Genomic DNA, 16788 nt, shown 5'->3' on the forward strand with positions numbered 1-16788 from the left:
ATATTGTATTGACTGTAAGTAGAGCAATATAAAAAAAAAAATGTTTGGTCTAGTCTAAACTTGTTGAGCACAATATTACTGTATGGGGAAAATATGCTTAGGTGGATAAATAACAGTAAATAAATAAAAGTAAAGCCCGTGAATTGCTATGATTTGTCGGACAAACTGGCATATTGATATTGTCTAATTCTAGATAGTGCACACACAAATTATACAACATTATATTAAATTAAATTATAAAAGTCATACAAGGCTATACAATAGCTATACATGGTATGGATTTTCACTAAGAACTATATTCTTCAGAACATGTCTCATTATCAACGTATACGTATAGATTAGAATATATCCTTTATATTAACTTATTTTCCATCACCCAAAGAAAGTTCATGAAAACCATTGCGTAAATACAACAATCATCGCGAGACTGTCCGTCAGCCATAGGAATCCCCGAAAGATGGCGGCGCCGCCAGACGAGGGGAGCTTGGAGTCTCGCATCAGTGAGTCATACGGAGTTTTTAGCCTTGCAATGGCACAAAAAACTTGTTTCATGGTTGGCATCAACTTTACCGCCACGTTAGGGCTGTATTGTGCCTGTATTAGTCTTTCTATTGACAGGTTACTTCCTCCATATAGGTAGTGACAAGCAACCTGAAAGTGCTAAGTTAACGTTACATTCATCGGTACGCTAGCGAGCTGTGTTGTCAAACAAAACCAGACCTTATCCGCGAATTAAATTCATGGGTCTTTCGTTTTGTAGCATGTTATCAAGGGATGAAATGGACTTTGTTGAGAATGTCTACTAATTTATATTGGAGGATATTCCTCAAGCAGTACGAGTTAGTCCGTTGCAAGTAATCGTGGAGGGTAGCTAGCATTTTAGCATTTATGCTTAGCTTGTGTCTAGCTTATGTGTCAGTGTGGAGAATTGGGAGGAGTCACTTGTAGCTAAAGTTGACGTGAAAATGCTAACAGGATGGCTAATGATCAAAATGGGTTGAAAATACATCACTAACGTTAATTGTTAAACTGTGTGACGGAAATTGTATAATGTTATCGTGTGCTGATATGAGGATCTTGAATGAAGCATTTAAGGTGTAGATTAAAGATGTAATTTCCATGTCTTCAAAGTCGTCAACATTTTGGTTACATTTTCTAAGAGCTCTTCAAAATGGTTCAATACCTAAACATTTACTTTTTGCAATAGCTTGACCATATTCCCTTTGTCACTATTTATTTTATTCTTGATGGTCTGTAATACCGCTGTTAAACTCTTGAGAGCACAGTATGACCATTTTTGCTACACTGCTAATATCTGGAAATTGCTCACAGGAGCTCACAACGTGTAACCAACAGATTTTTGAGTACTGCACAGTACAAATACAAGCCAGTTGACTGCGTGAAAATATAGCCTTTTTCCCCATGTTGAATCACCTGCTCCTCACCCTGCACGTTACTCGTTTCATATATATATATTTCACCCTGCACGTTACTCGTTTCACATATATTATTTTATGCTATTCTATGTCTGATGTATCACCATTTTAGACAAAGCTACCAACCCACTCAACAGAGAGACAGACTGGGATAGCATTCAAGCCTTCTGTGAACGACTGAACAATGAACCTGACGGGTGAGTCGACATAATGTTCAGGGCAAGCACTATTTCAGCCTTTTGAGGAAGCTGCCAGGTAGAAAATGGCCACAGTTGTCATAGTGACATGCATTTTTTAGTATCTGTCCTAATGCCTTTGTAAGTAATTAGTGAATGCCATAATCTGTTTCACATACAGTGCAGAATTATTTGTATAAGGCCACAGGCAAGGAAACGACCTAGATTGTCATCAAGCCGTTTAAAGTTTTATTAGAGTCCTCTCTATCAAATGTTGTGGAGACTCCTCTCTTTACGTACAGCAAGTCTAAAAGGGTATTTAAAGTGGCTTATTTGTGATTTATAAAAGTAAACATTTTGACTGTAGTATAATTTACAAGCGAAATAGTGCAGCCTCAGACCTGCTCATTACCCAATGTCCTTTGCGTCTCTACAGTCCTCAGCTGGCCACCAGGCTTCTGGCTCACAAGATCCAGTCGCCCCAGGAGTGGGAAGCCATGCAGGCACTAATGGTAGGAGTTTAAGGCTGGACTTGGCAACAGAGCAGCCATGTTTGATTGATTACCTCTCTATTCAGGACCTCTATTAAGGTCAAATCAAGATTTCGTCTTTTTTTTAAAGATGTGGATTAGGCTAACCCATACCTTACTCAATAAGAACGTACTGACCCTGTGGTGGAAGTGATATGAGTTGTGACTCAACCGTGCAGCTCAACTAAAATGTGGAATGTCCAGTTTTAGTTGTGTGCTGAATTGGTCAGAGTTATTTTAGGCTCGTAGCCTATAGTAGGTATTGTTCAGCACTTTGCATTCTAGTACTACAGCTATTGTTATCATTTGCAGTGTTTCAAGCTTACAAACCCCAATTTGCAGTGGTTAGATTATAGTTATTATTGAGTTATAACTTAACATGAGACACCGTTAAAAAGAAAGAAGTTGTGTAAATGCTCTGTCAGTTCATAGTCTTTGTCTTTGAAGGTGGTCCCATATCTATGACAAGTCATGTGTTTAAAGCAGCAAGGTCAAAGACATTCCAGAATAGACTTCTAAATCCAGAACTTTATTCTTATAGGTTCTAGAAACATGCATGAAGAGCTGTGGGAAAAGGTTCCACAGCGAGGTGGGGAAGTTCCGGTTCCTGAACGAACTCATCAAAGTAGTCTCTCCCAAGGTACTCGCCGCAACCTGCATCCTCTTTGAAGTGTAGACGGTGTACAGAAGATACGCCCCATGCACAGAGGGGTTTAGGTTTACAGATGTCAGCAACAGTTGTCATACCATATCATGAGTGTTGTACCATCTCTATCGGTTGTGGGTTTTTACTGCTTAAAGCCCTTGGCTCTGCAGTTGAGCTTACTAGAACGTTGAGCATTAGTTCAGAGAGTTCATTCACTAAATGTGCAGCCTCTTATCTTATTTGGTTTAAACACCCTGCATCAGTCATGTCATGTCATCGTGCCATTAGTCTTTTTAAATTCCTGTTGAGGAGGATTTGTGTCTGGAAAGGAATTTGTTTCTTCATTTGAAAAGGCTCTTCTGTTATGACTTAGCTCAGTTGGAGTCCTAGTCACGGAAATGGTGGATATCCAATGACAGAAAGATACAGTGTTGCATTAAGCAGTGTCTGAGCTATTTGGTCTTTTGTCTGTGCTATTTGGTCTGAGTCTATGTATTGTTGTGTACTGTTATCTGAACTCTTCTCTTTTGTTTTCAAATGGTGTTTAGTATTTAGGTTCCCGTGCCCCTGAGGCAGTGAAGAAGAAAGTGCTGGAGGTCATGTACAACTGGACCTTGGTGCTACCAGAGGAGACCAAAATCTCAGATGCTTATCAGATGCTGAAAAAGCAAGGTGAGCTTATCGCTACGGTAGTTAACTGAGAGGAGGAAAGATAAGAGGAGTTGAATGTCTGGGGAAGAAGGCAAGCACAGCAGAGTGTGTGTGTGTGTGTGTGTGTGTGTGTGTGTGTGTGTGTGTAGCGGCCAGAGAGGTAGGTAGATATATACTTAATTGATCCCCAAGGGGAAATTCAAGATGTGTGTGTGCAGCTGAACTGACACAAATTTACATCTGCATTAAATGGGGGGATTGTATAAACACCTTTAGGTTGCTAGAATTGTGTAACACGATTGAAGTATTTCAATGCATGTTTGTGTAGTGGATGTGCACATATACATGTGGGTCTATGTATGTATCTGTATATTCAACACAAGAAAATGGGAACAAAGGCTTGCGGAAGCCCCCATGGTGAATGGCTGGCGTGTAGAAAATATAGACATGATATCAGCGAGCTTTAAGTAGATGGAAACTCATTTTCCTGTCCAGGCATTGTGAAGCAGGACCCGGCACTTCCTGATGATAGATCCCTCCCAATACCGCCACCCCGACCCAAGAACGCTATCTTTGAGGATGAGGAGAAGTCAAAGGTAAATAAAACACAATATAACAGGTTTGGAGTCAAATATTTGTTTGTTTGATTGCTCTGTGTTTGTGGCGGCTTACATAACTCATTCATTTAAAAAACAGTGTAGTGTTAACCTCAAACATTTATTGTGACTTTTCTAACTTGAATTAGATAAAGTTGGATTGTTACTTACTTACTTACGCCTACCGCCAAACTTTGGGCATAGGCCAGAGAAAGCAGAAAAGTAGTGGCAACGAGGGAAGACTTTGAATTTGCTAGCACTTATTTTTTGGAATCACGTGAATCAGCTGTAAGGAGGTGTGTTTATCTGTCCTCCGTGTGACCATACACTATCAAAAGGAGTTTGATGACATAGTGGTTTACAAAAACACACCTCAAAATATGATCCTCTAGATTCGTTAGATAGATTACCGGTAGTTTCTTTTAGACCTCATGCAAAATGAAACTGTGACTTGTTCTAGTTCAAGTTTCTAAAGATAGTAAACGTTTTGTGGAAAGATGTATATGTAAACATCTTACCCTGGTCTTCAGTGCCATATTGGGGGACTGAGCTGAAAAGCAATTGCTTTTATTATATTATATTATATTATATTATATTATCAGTCTCCCTGTAGAGTTGAAGCTCAATGAATCCATGGATAATTTTATCATGGAAGATCGATAACATGACATTTGATACAATGTGCCATTTGGACCAGTTTCCTTTCTCCTACCTTCACTGATGATAGACCTGACCATTAATCTAGAATTACACACAAGGTCCAGTAAGCCAACCATCTGAAAAATGAGATATGTCCTATCCACAGGGGATAGATATCTACGGACTCATGCCTTTTGTCAGGCTTTTAGAAAATCAGTTTTCCATTTAACATTTCTGTTGAACAAAGCATGGTATTCCCAGTTTGCCATTAAGATGTTTTTGGCTTATGCTCAAAAAATGCAGGCCTATCTGATTTCGAACACTGCTCTCTCCTGTCATACAGGTTACATTGGTGAGAGTACATTATTCATCAATTCAAACAGGCAAATACAGTGTCTGTGTTAATAAACTTAGTCACTGTCAATAATTGCAAAAAAGGCTGAAATATCGGTGTAACAACAGGCTAAAATAATTAGTAAACATGAGGTACCAATAGGACGGTTATAAGAGATACCAACCTCTGAGGCAGAGTGGTTGTCTTTTAAAAATGTTGTAAGTGACTTTGGATGATGTCTTGTTTGTTGATGTTTGAACCGCACTCCTAACAACAAAACACCGGAGAGTGAGCTCAACCCTCCTCTCACCAAACTCCTGTCCCCCCTTTGCAGAGACAGAGGAACAGTTTTGCTCCACTTTTTTTGTTGCCAGTTCCTGGAGCCAGGGCTGTGTACGAAGACTAGGTTTTTTTTTTTACAGTGTACTCACAGAATGGACAGTACATGAGGAGACATTAGCTGAATGTGACACAGTGTTACGGATTTGAAATCGCTTACAACTGCTTCCAGTACCGCTGTGTGCTGTGATCCCGCTCTAAGTTCAAGGCCGTGATTAAAGCTATTCTTGTGCTTGTTGCCCCCCCCCCGTTTGTTCCTGTGCCCTTCTCATTTCCTTCTTCCTTCCCCCCGTGTCTGTAGATGCTGGCACGCCTGCTGAACAGCACTCACCCCGAGGACCTGCGGGCCGCCAACAAACTCATCAAGGAAATGGTGCAGGAAGTGAGTGCCTATAGCTACTGCTTGCTCTCTCTCTGTCCCCTGCACTGTGTGTTTGTGCACAGGTGTGCGTCCGTGTGCGGGTGTGTGTGTGTTCATTGTTGTGCTCTAGTCTTTGTCAAAAGTCCCCCCCCCCCCCCCTGATTGTTCCATATTGAATCTGTCCAGCATATGTTCCGGGATGTTCTTTATTTCTGTGCCCTGTGTGTGGCAGTTAGCACAATAGCGTTTCACCCCAAGGATTAAACATGATGACCTGATCCTTTGTTTTGTCACAATATGAAAAGCATCTGTAAACATTAGCAATGACGACTGCATCAGGTTCCCTTTCCTGTTTGCGCACGCTTGTGTTTACTCGTTGTTGCCGCGGTGCTCAGGACCAGAAGCGGATGGAGAAGGTGTCCAAGCGGGTGAACGCCATCCAGGAGGTGAAGGAGAGCGTGGGCCTGCTGACGCAGCTCCTGGGGGACTACAGCAACGAGAGTGCCCAGAACAACGAGGAGCTCATCAAGGTGCGCCGTGCATGCACGGGATAATGATGGCCACAGGCACAAGTTTAGACGCACACACACACACACACACACACACACACACACACACACACATGAGCGTGCACACATGCAGACACAAATTACATAGACATCACACACACACACACACACACACACAAGGCTCCCACACATTTTCCACAAGCAGAAATCATACAGATATTGTTTGTGTGTAGACTTGCTGTGTCAACTCACACATCTGCACACACAGCAGTGCCAATTACCTCAGCACCTCTCACATCCACGGCACGTTCAACAGCGGCCCTGGGGTCAGAGTTCCCATGGAAACTAGCTAATAATCTGTGTGAAGCCACCAGACAATTAGTGATCAGTGAAATCAAAGCACAGACACCTCCGTCGTTAAAGCACTCCTGTAGAGTCTCGACTCGTTTGGTTATGCTGTTAAAGTCACCATTTGCTAATAAAGAAGGTGGGCTTTGATGTGATGATGCATGCAAAAAAAACACCTTTTAAATGGGTGTACTTAGTATCTTTTGGGAAATGTTGTTTTATGAAGAGAGTTAAAAGTTAATTCCCATGTTGATGCATCTGTTATTCTGAGCAGGATGAAAGTGTATGTCTAATGAGGAAGTGTGTGTGTGTGTGTGTGTGTGTGTGTGTGTGTGTGTGTGTGTGTGTGTGTGTGTGTGTGTGTGTGTGTGTGTGTGTGTGTGTGTGTGTGTAGGACTTGTACCAGCGCTGTGAGAAAATGAGGCCCACACTGTTTCGCCTAGCCAGCGACACAGAGGACAACGACGAGGCCTTAGGTATGGACCAGCAGCAGCACCAGCATGTTGTTAACTCTGGTGAAATACTGTTGTTAAACATGGCCAAAAACACCTCAGTCAAACACTGTAGTACATCTTACATGATCTTATTTCAAGATTAGGATTTGTATTCAGTTCAAGACATGACAAGAAACTATATAAAAATTAGTACTATTATTAGTAATGATGACTCCCTTCTATGTAATGATACCGTGATGAGTTGATTGTTAGTGTGTGACCACTGTGATGAGGTGACTGATAGGGGATTGATACTGTCTGACCGCTCTGATTGCCCTCCTCAGCGGAGATCCTGCAGGCCAACGACAGCCTCACCCAGGTGATCAACCTGTACAGGCAGCTTGTGAAGGGAGAGGAGGTCAACGGGGACAGCTCGACCATGCCTCAGCTCAAAGGTCAGGAGCCCACCTCACCTGCTCGCCCACAGCTATTGAGATTTGTGTTGAGTTGTGGAGCTTGTTGAGCTGAAACACTCATTTGAAGCAGTTGCTGAATGGATCCCCAATTATAATTATATGTCAAATACCAAGCAATGGAGTAGCTGTTTGTTTTGTGTCTGTCAGATCATTTGACCCCCTTCATAACAGCAGTGACCCTGAGGATCAAAGATCATTTGACCCCTTCATAACAGTAGTGACCCTGAGGATCAAAGATCATTTGACCCCCTTCATAACAGCAGTGACCCTGAGGATCAAAGATCATTTGACCCCTTCATAACAGTAGTGACCCTGAGGATCAAAGATCATTTGACCCCCTTCATAACAGTAGTCATGACCTTGAGGATCTTGATGTTGTGATTTCTCCTTCGCCCCACGCGCAGGAAGTAGCACTGCTCTGCTGGACCTGTCAGGCCTTGATACTTCGCCCTCCGCTCCGACTGTCCCAGAGTTCCCCTCTCAGCCCACCCCTTCACAGGAAATTGGCATCAGCCTGCTGGACGATGAGCTCATGTCGCTAGGTAACTGCCTCTGATCTCTGTCTGAACCCACCCCCCCCACACCATACTGCAGCTGACATTCGTCAGAGTGCAACCGGATGTCCCCGTATGTTTAGTTTACATTCCACTGCATTAGCTGGACGAGTTTTGCTTCTTTACAACTGGTTTATCCACTTGTGTTTGATCAGGGTTGACTGATGTGGCCCCTGCAAGCTCTAATCTGGCTTCCCAGTCCGGAGACGCAACGACATGGAACTCTTTTCAGGTGAGAACAGGACTTGCATCCACAGTAACGCACATTTCACAAACACTGTAGTATGCAGCAAAAGTCGCACGCAACACATTTTAAGGACGCAGCTGATTTTTATTATATAAATAGTGCTGTAATGAGTGTGCTATTTTGTTGTAATAAAAAAGGAACACATTTGTACATGGTAAGGAAAGTATATTGTTTGACTTGAAATGTGCTGAATGAAAATGTACTAATTATTTATACATTACCTTTCGTTCTTCAGTCTTCTGATAGTGTCGACCCACCTGCTCCAGTCGCACCTGCAGCGGTGCTGTTGCCCTCTGTGACGGCAGCACCTGCGGCACCTGCAGTCCCAGTTAGCGGCGCTCCACCTACCACCAAGGCCCTGGATGAGCTGGACCTGCTGGGCAAGACGCTGATGCAGCAGTCCCTTCCCCCCGAGAGCCAGCAGGTCAAATGGTAACCACTCATGTTTACCTGTTGTCATTTCATTTCATCTATTTGTTTATTTGATAGGGACAATGCTTATTAGTTGACGGACAAAATGCTGTGAGTTAGCTGTGAGTGCCAATTCATGTTTATCTGTGATCCTAGAGCAGGGACGACTCTGTCTAGTCTTTGTGGTAATTAACAAGACCCTTTGTCTTGGCTGTGATTTAATTTGGAAGTTGGTAGTTAGTAGCCTCAACGTAAGCCTTAAGATGTTGCACCAAATGCAGCTAACCAAGCCTTGCAGGTGTTTGTGAGGGACTGATGAGATTAGGGCTGCAAACTACAAAGTATGCTCTCAAATGAGCATTTGCCTGTTTATAGTTACTGGATTTCTCCACAAGATGAGCAGCTTACTGCAGATGTTCTCAGTTAGGTATGTTAGTGTGCTTAGAACTTGTTTTTATTATGTATTTATTTTAATTAAAATGAGTTAATGGATGTTCTTTTCTTTTTTTTGATTTCCGAAAGGGACAAACTTCAGTCTCACTCCAAGCCCACTCTGCGCGACCTTCAGACCAAGACGACCACGAACCCCAGCCCAACGCCCAGCCCCATCCTGACCCTGACCTCGGACCAGCCAGAGATGCTCCTGGACGCCCAGCACGGCCTCGGCGCTCCCTCGCTAGACCTGACCTCTGGCACTAGCACTCCCCCGAATGACATTTCCTTAGCTAATGTGAATGTACCCTTGGAATCCATCAAACCTAGTAAGATGATCTATCTAAAGGGTTTTGAGTTGTGAAAGAAGGGTCAGTTGCCTGGATTGGACATAGTTGTTAAAATGGGATATAAGGAATGACATTTGAGAGTGATATAAAATAAATTATGTAATAAATTGAGTGTATTATTCAGTGTACCTCTAAACCTTACTGTGCCATGATGCTCTCTCCCTCTCTCCCTCTCTCCCTCCCTCCTTTCTTTTCTGTACGTTTTTAGGTAGCATGTTGCCTGTGACGATATTTGATAAACACAGTTTGCGGGTGCTGTTCCACTATGCACGGGACTGTCCCCCGTCACGGCCGGACGTGCTGGTGGTCATCATCTCCATGCTGTCCTCCGCCCCCATACCCATTACCAACATTCGCTTGCAGTCGGCCGTCCCCAAGGTACGGAGCTGTCCGCACAGGCGCTCTCTCTACACCAGTGCAAAGCTCAGCGCTCTAGTCTGAGGTTAACAATCCACAAGCTGTGACATTTTGAATTTGTGCAGTGAGTTTGAGTCTGACTACCCGAACAAATTGGTGTGTACTGCAGTGTAGCAGTCTAGGCGGAAAGATTGAGAATTGGTCTGGATATCCTTGGTTCACATGCGATTTCCAAAGCCAGCAGTGAAATTAAACTTATCGTCGTAGCGTATCGTCAAATCAGCGAGCCCGTTCGACCTTGCAGATCTGGCTGAATCTTTCAATACAAACATTCCTTAAACAGATCTGCGTAGCGCTGTTTCGATCAAACAAGCCCGTTGATTTGACAATACCAGACCAGGAACACAATTTCTTCCTACAGTTACAGGTCTTGTTATAACCTCTTTGTACACTTTCAAAGTTTACAATACTTTGGTTTGTCTGTAGAAACCCTCATCACACTACCACAGAAGTGTAATTATATTTTGAGCATTGTTAGTGGTATAAAATAGCAACGTAAATATACCCTAGGTTGTTTTTACTCTGGAGTTACCCTTTAAGCTGATACATTGAATTCTTAAGAAATTCTTTCCAAACGCATCCTCTTTCAACCACTATTTCCAGGAACAGTACATTGTTTAAAAATAAAAATAACATCACTTCTTTTTAAGTGGAATTTTGGGAGGGTGTGATGGGGACCCATGTGTTCATGAGTGTTCTCTCTCTCTCTCACTCACTCACTCACTCACACTCTCTCGCTCTCTCTCTCTCTCTCTCTCTCTCTCTCTCTCTCTCTCTCTCTCTCTCTCCCCCTCTCTCTCCCTCCCCCCGTGCCACAGACTATGCGGGTGAAGCTACAGCCTCCGTCCGGCACGGAGCTGCCGGCCTTCAACCCCATCCTCCCCCCCGCCGCCATCACCCAAGTCCTGCTGCTGGCCAACCCTCACAAGGTAAGCGCCAGAGCGAAGGCTCACACGCCACAGGGTACCGTGACTGTCCAGCTCCTGACCCACCTTTCCAGGCCATCTTCATGAATGAGTAAATATTTATGTGCCTTATATGCTAGAGCTAGTTTGTCCTGTGGCAAGCTTCTTGTTATGTTTACCTGTTTTAATGCAACTCTATATACCGTATTTTCCGGACTATTAGTCGCTCCGGATCATAAGTCGCATCAAAAAACATACCGTATATATCTTTTTTAATACACCTCTTTATTTTCATGACTATTTACATTGTACATTCTCACTGAAAGCCTCAAAACTATGAATAAATGCAAAGTTGTTTGGCCCACAGATGAATATTTGTCAAGTTATGGCTTGCTGAATATGGTATGAAGTAAAATAGCAAAGTAGCAACTTTGAAGAAACTAGAATATAAGACATGTTTTCAGTTATTTCACACTTTTTTGTTAAGTACATAATTCCACGTGTTTATTAATAGTTTTGATGAATCTACAATGTAAATAGTCATGAAAATAAAGGAAACGCATTGAATGAGAAGGCGTGTCCAAACTGTTGGCCTGTACTGTTTGTGTATATATATATATATATATATATATATCTCTTTATCTATTTATATATATACACCTGTTTTAATACACCTCTATAATACCTGTACTGGAGATTATGGCCCAGGTGCCTCTTATCTTGGCCAGACTGTCCCTTTGAGTTGTAGAAAACAACCGAGGTGCTGAGTGACCTTGAGCCAGTCTGCTACCCAGGTGCTGAGTGACCTTGAGCCAGTCTGCTACCCAGGCACTGCCTTATACAGACTGGCCTCACCACTCAACAGCAACTTTCTATGCTATGAGTCATGTAGACACTGAGCAGTATTTAAAAAGCTATGTTTTATTTAGAGAGCTGAGTCCCTTGAAAAGGTGGGAGTAAAAATATGCTGTGGAGTGCCTCTGACTAAAGAGGTATAGAGTGAATTTCCACAGCAATACCCAAGTAAATTCACAGCGCACACTTATCAGTTGTCAGATGTGACAGAATGCACGGGCATCATCTTGAATGTGTTTGCAGTGATTCTTCTATTTCTTTTCTCTTGCAGGAGAAAGTACGATTGCGGTACAAGCTCACCTTTGATCTTGGAGAGGAATCACATGATGAGTCTGGGGACGTTGAACAGTTCCCACCCCCAGAGAACTGGGGGAACCTTTAGGAAAACGGACCAGCTTCCTGTTTGATCCGTTCTGCTTCCTACTACCCTTGCCCGATGGTGTGAACTCGATACAATAATCCTGTCAATGGTCCTGCTTTTTGAAACTGCAGTCCGTTCTCATTGCCCACTGCAGTCCTCTAGCTCTGCCTCATGCCTACCTGTCTGAGTCTGTCTAGTGTGTCTCTTTCTTTATTTCTCATTCCAATGATTGACGGTTATGAAATCAGCCATGTCCCTCTGCTTGAACACTGTACTTGATTTAGCTGTGTGCAAATGTAACCAACTACAACAACCCCGTTGCTATGACTTCCAAGCAAGTAAGTTGGGCCTTTTTTTTTTTTAAACAGAACGTCAGGTGTGTGTGTGCATGTATTTGTGTGTGTGTGTGTGTGTGTTTGTGTGTGTGTGTGTGAGAGAGAGAGAGAGTGTGTGGGACTGTTTGCATTTCTGTTCAGCATTTACTCATCTGTGTCGTCAAGTACTAAAGAAAGAATGAAACGAAGCCGTCAGTCCAGTCGTCTCGGTTTTACCAGTTGCATAGTGACAGGTACATGCAGTGGGCAGGTAGAGGTCTCGAACCACACAACCGGATAATGTGTCTATCTGTGATCTATAACATGCATCCAGTCCTCTACAAAGGAAATCCAAATTATCCCTTTCCATGGACTTGAAGTTTATCAGATTGTTTTCACCTGTTTTTTTTTTTTACTATTATTTAAACATTTTTCTGTCTGATATTCCACATGAAGTTGCACTTTCTTTTGCACATTACCTCCCAAATACAGACTTATCGTTTTATTCCACTACATTACGTAGTATTCACTCTAGACAACACACAGTTGGAGCTCACCTGGTCTTTAGAAGGAACCTTAAAAGGGGGAACCGTGCGGACTATTTGTGTCCGCGGTCCTGAGCCGTCTGCACTTCCCTTGTTGACTGCTGTAGACACCCAAAGGGAGCCCTGGTTTGGGGGTTCCACCAGGCAAGCTGTCGATGCTGAATTCTTGTTTGAAAATCTACCGTATGTGCCTGAGCTGACACGTTTCTTTTGCGTTTCTAGTTCCAGTCTTGTTCTGTTTCTTTTATTATTTTTTTTTTTAAGCTGTGTAGAGATACATGTCGTACATTAGTCTTTTAAGTTTGGAATTCCATTTTGAAGAGAGCTGTTTGCAAATGTTTTTTTGTTTTGTTTGTTTGTTTGTTTCTGCTTGGTAAATGAATTTTCACACTAACCATAGAGTGCACCAGGGACAGGGAGTTATTTGGAAGCAATTTGTGTGTTAACTTGTGAGATCATGAAGAATAGAAGACGGTTAACGGTTAACACAGTTGGAACTCTCACCATTCTCCACCTGTGCTGCCTCTTTGGATCCTCCCCTGGAATATTCTCATGTAAACCCTATTGTGATGTTGCACTTCCGACTTGTTGCCCCCCACCCCCCCTTGCTTACCCCAGTATGGTTGAGCCTGTGCCCCCAGGCCTGGGGAGGCTATGAATCAATGACGTCCCTCCAGGAGAGACCGGACTCATAAGCTGAGCCTCATACCCACTCAGCTAATGGGAGCTGAATGGCTTGCGCTTGAGGAAGGCCAAGCTGACTGCCATGGCAAACGTGGCATCCTCAGTCTCCAAAACACATTCCAAAATACCCCCATCTGCCCACCTGCATCATTACCCCCCCACACCCCCACACCCCCATCTGCCCACCTGCATCATTACCCCCCCACACCCCCATACCCCCTAATGCTCATGCTACTTGCTCACTTCATTGCCCTTCCTTAATATTTCATTAACTGGTCTGATTTTGTAAATAGTATCGGTATTGCAATTATGTACATTTGCCAAAAAAGAATACAAAGAAATACAGATGCAAAATCATTATGGAGGGAAAATGGAGAGAATGTAGTGCAAATATGTATTTAAGGGAAATAAAAGTTATTCTTTTTCTCGGGGGTTTAAAACAAGCAGTGTTGTGTTCTATGGATGCAAGCTTCAGGTGGAGAGCGAAAACCTTTTCTTGGGCTTTAGAATTGTCTGGATGGTCCTATCCGTCCTCTTATTTCTGTTACTGAACTGGCATTCTGTAGTTATGAGAACATAGGAACGCACAAAATTGCTACTCAAGATAGAACTATGATGTTAAAGGTCTTTATTTAAACCTGTAAAAGAGAAGCACAATAGTATAAAAAAAGAACAGACTTGATGGGTGCAGCTCCCATTTGACTAAGATTTCAAACAAATCAGAGGCACTGGGTTCGGTGTATGTTTTCCAACTGCATCGTCTTCAATCCCTAATTAGTCCCCAGATTAAACATCATATAATGATCAAAAATACAAAATAAAAGAAGTGACCAAATTGAATTCAATCTTATACTATATACTATGGATGCAGGTGGCTTGACACTGAGATATAGAAAGTAATGACCTGGATTTTGGCATTACAAAAGTATAATATATTTGATAATTACAAAAGAACGAGTTATAGCAACTTAATTCATTATTCAAATGGATCAATTTCCTTTCTGACCCACAGTTACTAATTCACACATAATGTCTGGCCACTATTTGCCAAGAGGGGCTGCTCAGAAGAGCGTGGCCCACCAACAAAGAGAGAGACCAAAGCTTCTTTACTGGTACAGCACATTCACATAAAACACAATCAGCTGCAGAGCATAAAACTGAAGCGAATCAGCCCTTACCTCCTCAGGTCCTCCACTGTTGGTGACAACTAGCCAACAGGAGAGGGGGGAAAGAAACGAACACAGGATTACACTTTCACCATGTCCATCTATTCCTATGGGAGGAGGACAGAGGGCTCTTTTTTTTGGGAACGGGTCAGGTTGATGGTCCTTAAGATAAGCGATCTCTTAGGCTACTTCCTGGGCGGTGGAGGTGGGGGAGGAGGTGGCGGGGCGAACGGATACGGGCCCTGCCCTAGGAACCCCATCATGGGCTGGGGAGGAGGGGGGAACTGCTGCGCCATGAGAGGCTGGGGCCCGGCCACGCCCTGGGCCGGTGGAGGAGGGGGCTGGCCGAAGGGACCCTGAGGCGGACCCGAGGGCTCCTGCACGCCGCTGCCGCCACCTCCACCGCCACCACCACCCCCCCTGGAGCCGTACTGGCCGCCGCCACCGGAGCCGTAGCTCTGGAACTGCTCGTTGTAGCCGCCGCGCCCGTCCCGGCCGCGGTCCCGGTACGAGGAGGAGGAGGAGGACGAGCGGTCCGAGTCGCGGCTGCTGCCCGTGGAGCGGCCGAAGTTGGAGCGGCCGTCCTTTGAGCTGCCGCCCACATAGCGCATTCGCCGCTCACACTCATCCTGGTACATCATGTTGGGGTTGTTCGAACTGGAGCCGCCGCCACGGTAACGCATCCTACCTCCTGCCAAGGGGAGAAGCACAGGGGACCTTTTTCACAGCAGACACTTTTGACATGAAATATATAGCCCAGGTGTTTCTAATGACATTCATTAAGGTTCTGACTGCTACACTTACGGTAAATAGAACAAATGTAAATTTAGAAACACCTGTGCTAGCCCTACTATTTTATGTCAAAATGGCTGCTGTGAAAAAGGTCTAGAGAAACATGGCATCCCCAACCTCTATTGGCCCCTTCTGTAAACCCAACTGCTTCTACACCTCCGTTTGTAAACTTATCAATGCCCAAACCCACATGCTAAATCCTGCCCCACCTGTTCAGCCTCCCTCGTCCCTCTGCTCTGGAGTGTGTGTGTGTGAGCCTCACCTCCGCCTCCTCCTCCTCCGCGTCCAGAGTCCACCAGCTGCAGCAGCTTGGGGTTGATGGCCTGCCGCGCCTCCTCCAGCACACGCACCAGGTCGCGCGCCTGCCGCAGGTTCCCCGGGGTGAAGAAGGTGTAGGCCGTGCCCTTGTTGGTGCTGCGGGCGGTGCGCCCGATGCGGTGCACGTAATCCTCCGACGAGTTGGGGTAGTCGTAGTTGATGACGAACTTGACGTCCTCCACATCTTCGGGAGGGGAAGGAGAGGTGAAGAGGTGTTGTCGTTTTGGGTTGAGAAGAAGAGAAAGAAAAGTCAAAGTGGTGACAAAACGATTAAACAATTTTGTACATTATTTTTAACACCATCACTATTAGACCTATCAGTCAAATCTACTTAAAACATAAATAAGTTTCTATTATATTCTATTTGTACATTATTTTTTAACACTATCACTATTACATTTTATATATTATAATAAAAGGTCAAATCTACTTAAAAAGGTACAGATATTTCACTATCAAAATTATTAAGCTCAAGCATTCAACTTCTGTGTATACTTACCTGTGAGTCCCAAAAAATATTTTAAAAGTAAAAAATGTGTTAATGCCTTAAAAATACATGTAATATCTGAAAAAGTTGAAAATCTAATAGATCTAAAAGTATCTTGTCTGGAGAGAAAGCCATTTAGCTAACCGTAACCACCAAAACGAACTGCATCTTGCCTATAAAAGCTTTTGCAAAATCTTAATTATTTTTTTTTTATTTCTGTCAACACTAGTTTGACAGAGGTAACGGTGCAACCTTTAGAAACAAGCCAATACTTTAGAATGTATGGAAGCAAAACTGTTGTCAAAAATGCTCAGATTTGGTGGTTGTTTGACACTAATCTATTGCAGGTCGTAGTTGAATTTGTTGAAAAAAAGAGCAAATAAAGGACTAAGGGGGTGTTACTAGATAAACGTTTTGAATTATATACCACAGCTAGAATTTCAAGTACTCTGTGTCCGAGGTGATAATGATCAGG

General features: G+C 43.5%; 2 protein-coding genes across 3 annotated transcripts in view; one reads left to right on the forward strand and one right to left on the reverse strand.

Annotated features, from left to right (window-relative positions):
• Window positions 1-423: 423 nt before the first annotated feature.
• Window positions 424-13993, forward strand: gga1 (golgi-associated, gamma adaptin ear containing, ARF binding protein 1). The gene is made up of 17 exons (XM_042103084.1): window positions 424-500; window positions 1549-1633; window positions 2049-2124; window positions 2684-2782; window positions 3337-3460; window positions 3935-4035; window positions 5649-5729; window positions 6104-6238; window positions 6960-7041; window positions 7344-7454; window positions 7880-8017; window positions 8185-8261; window positions 8512-8708; window positions 9210-9448; window positions 9678-9847; window positions 10705-10815; window positions 11918-13993. Exons 1-17 carry the CDS (start codon window positions 458-460, stop codon window positions 12026-12028), a joined length of 1980 nt encoding a protein of 659 aa, XP_041959018.1. The 5' UTR covers window positions 424-457; the 3' UTR covers window positions 12029-13993.
• Window positions 13994-14161: 168 nt separating this feature from the next.
• ddx17 (DEAD-box helicase 17) overlaps window positions 14162-16788 on the reverse strand; it is a 10034-nt gene continuing 7407 nt past the window's right edge. Inside the window, exons 13-14 of one of the 2 annotated variants that reach the window (XM_042103078.1) lie at window positions 15771-16010; window positions 14162-15407 (exon numbers count right to left, since the gene is read on the reverse strand). In XM_042103078.1, the coding sequence (XP_041959012.1) occupies window positions 14902-15407; window positions 15771-16010 (746 nt within the window). In that variant the 3' untranslated portion in view covers window positions 14162-14901. The remainder of the gene's footprint in view (window positions 15408-15770; window positions 16011-16788) is intronic. The other variant, XM_042103077.1, reaches the window with a different exon arrangement.

This window comes from Alosa sapidissima, chromosome 9 (assembly GCF_018492685.1).
Source record: "Alosa sapidissima isolate fAloSap1 chromosome 9, fAloSap1.pri, whole genome shotgun sequence".
Taxonomy (NCBI): domain Eukaryota; kingdom Metazoa; phylum Chordata; class Actinopteri; order Clupeiformes; family Clupeidae; genus Alosa; species Alosa sapidissima.

Excerpts from the sequence above, each read along its gene's own strand:
- gga1 (XM_042103084.1), top strand. The coding sequence starts at position 458 with ATGGCGGCGCCGCCAGACGAGGGGAGCTTGGAGTCTCGCATCA. Across the intron at positions 501-1,548 it reads GAGCTTGGAGTCTCGCATCA|ACAAAGCTACCAACCCACTC; the intron begins GTGAGTCATACG and ends TCACCATTTTAG. Across the intron at positions 8,262-8,511 it reads CGACATGGAACTCTTTTCAG|TCTTCTGATAGTGTCGACCC; the intron begins GTGAGAACAGGA and ends TTCGTTCTTCAG.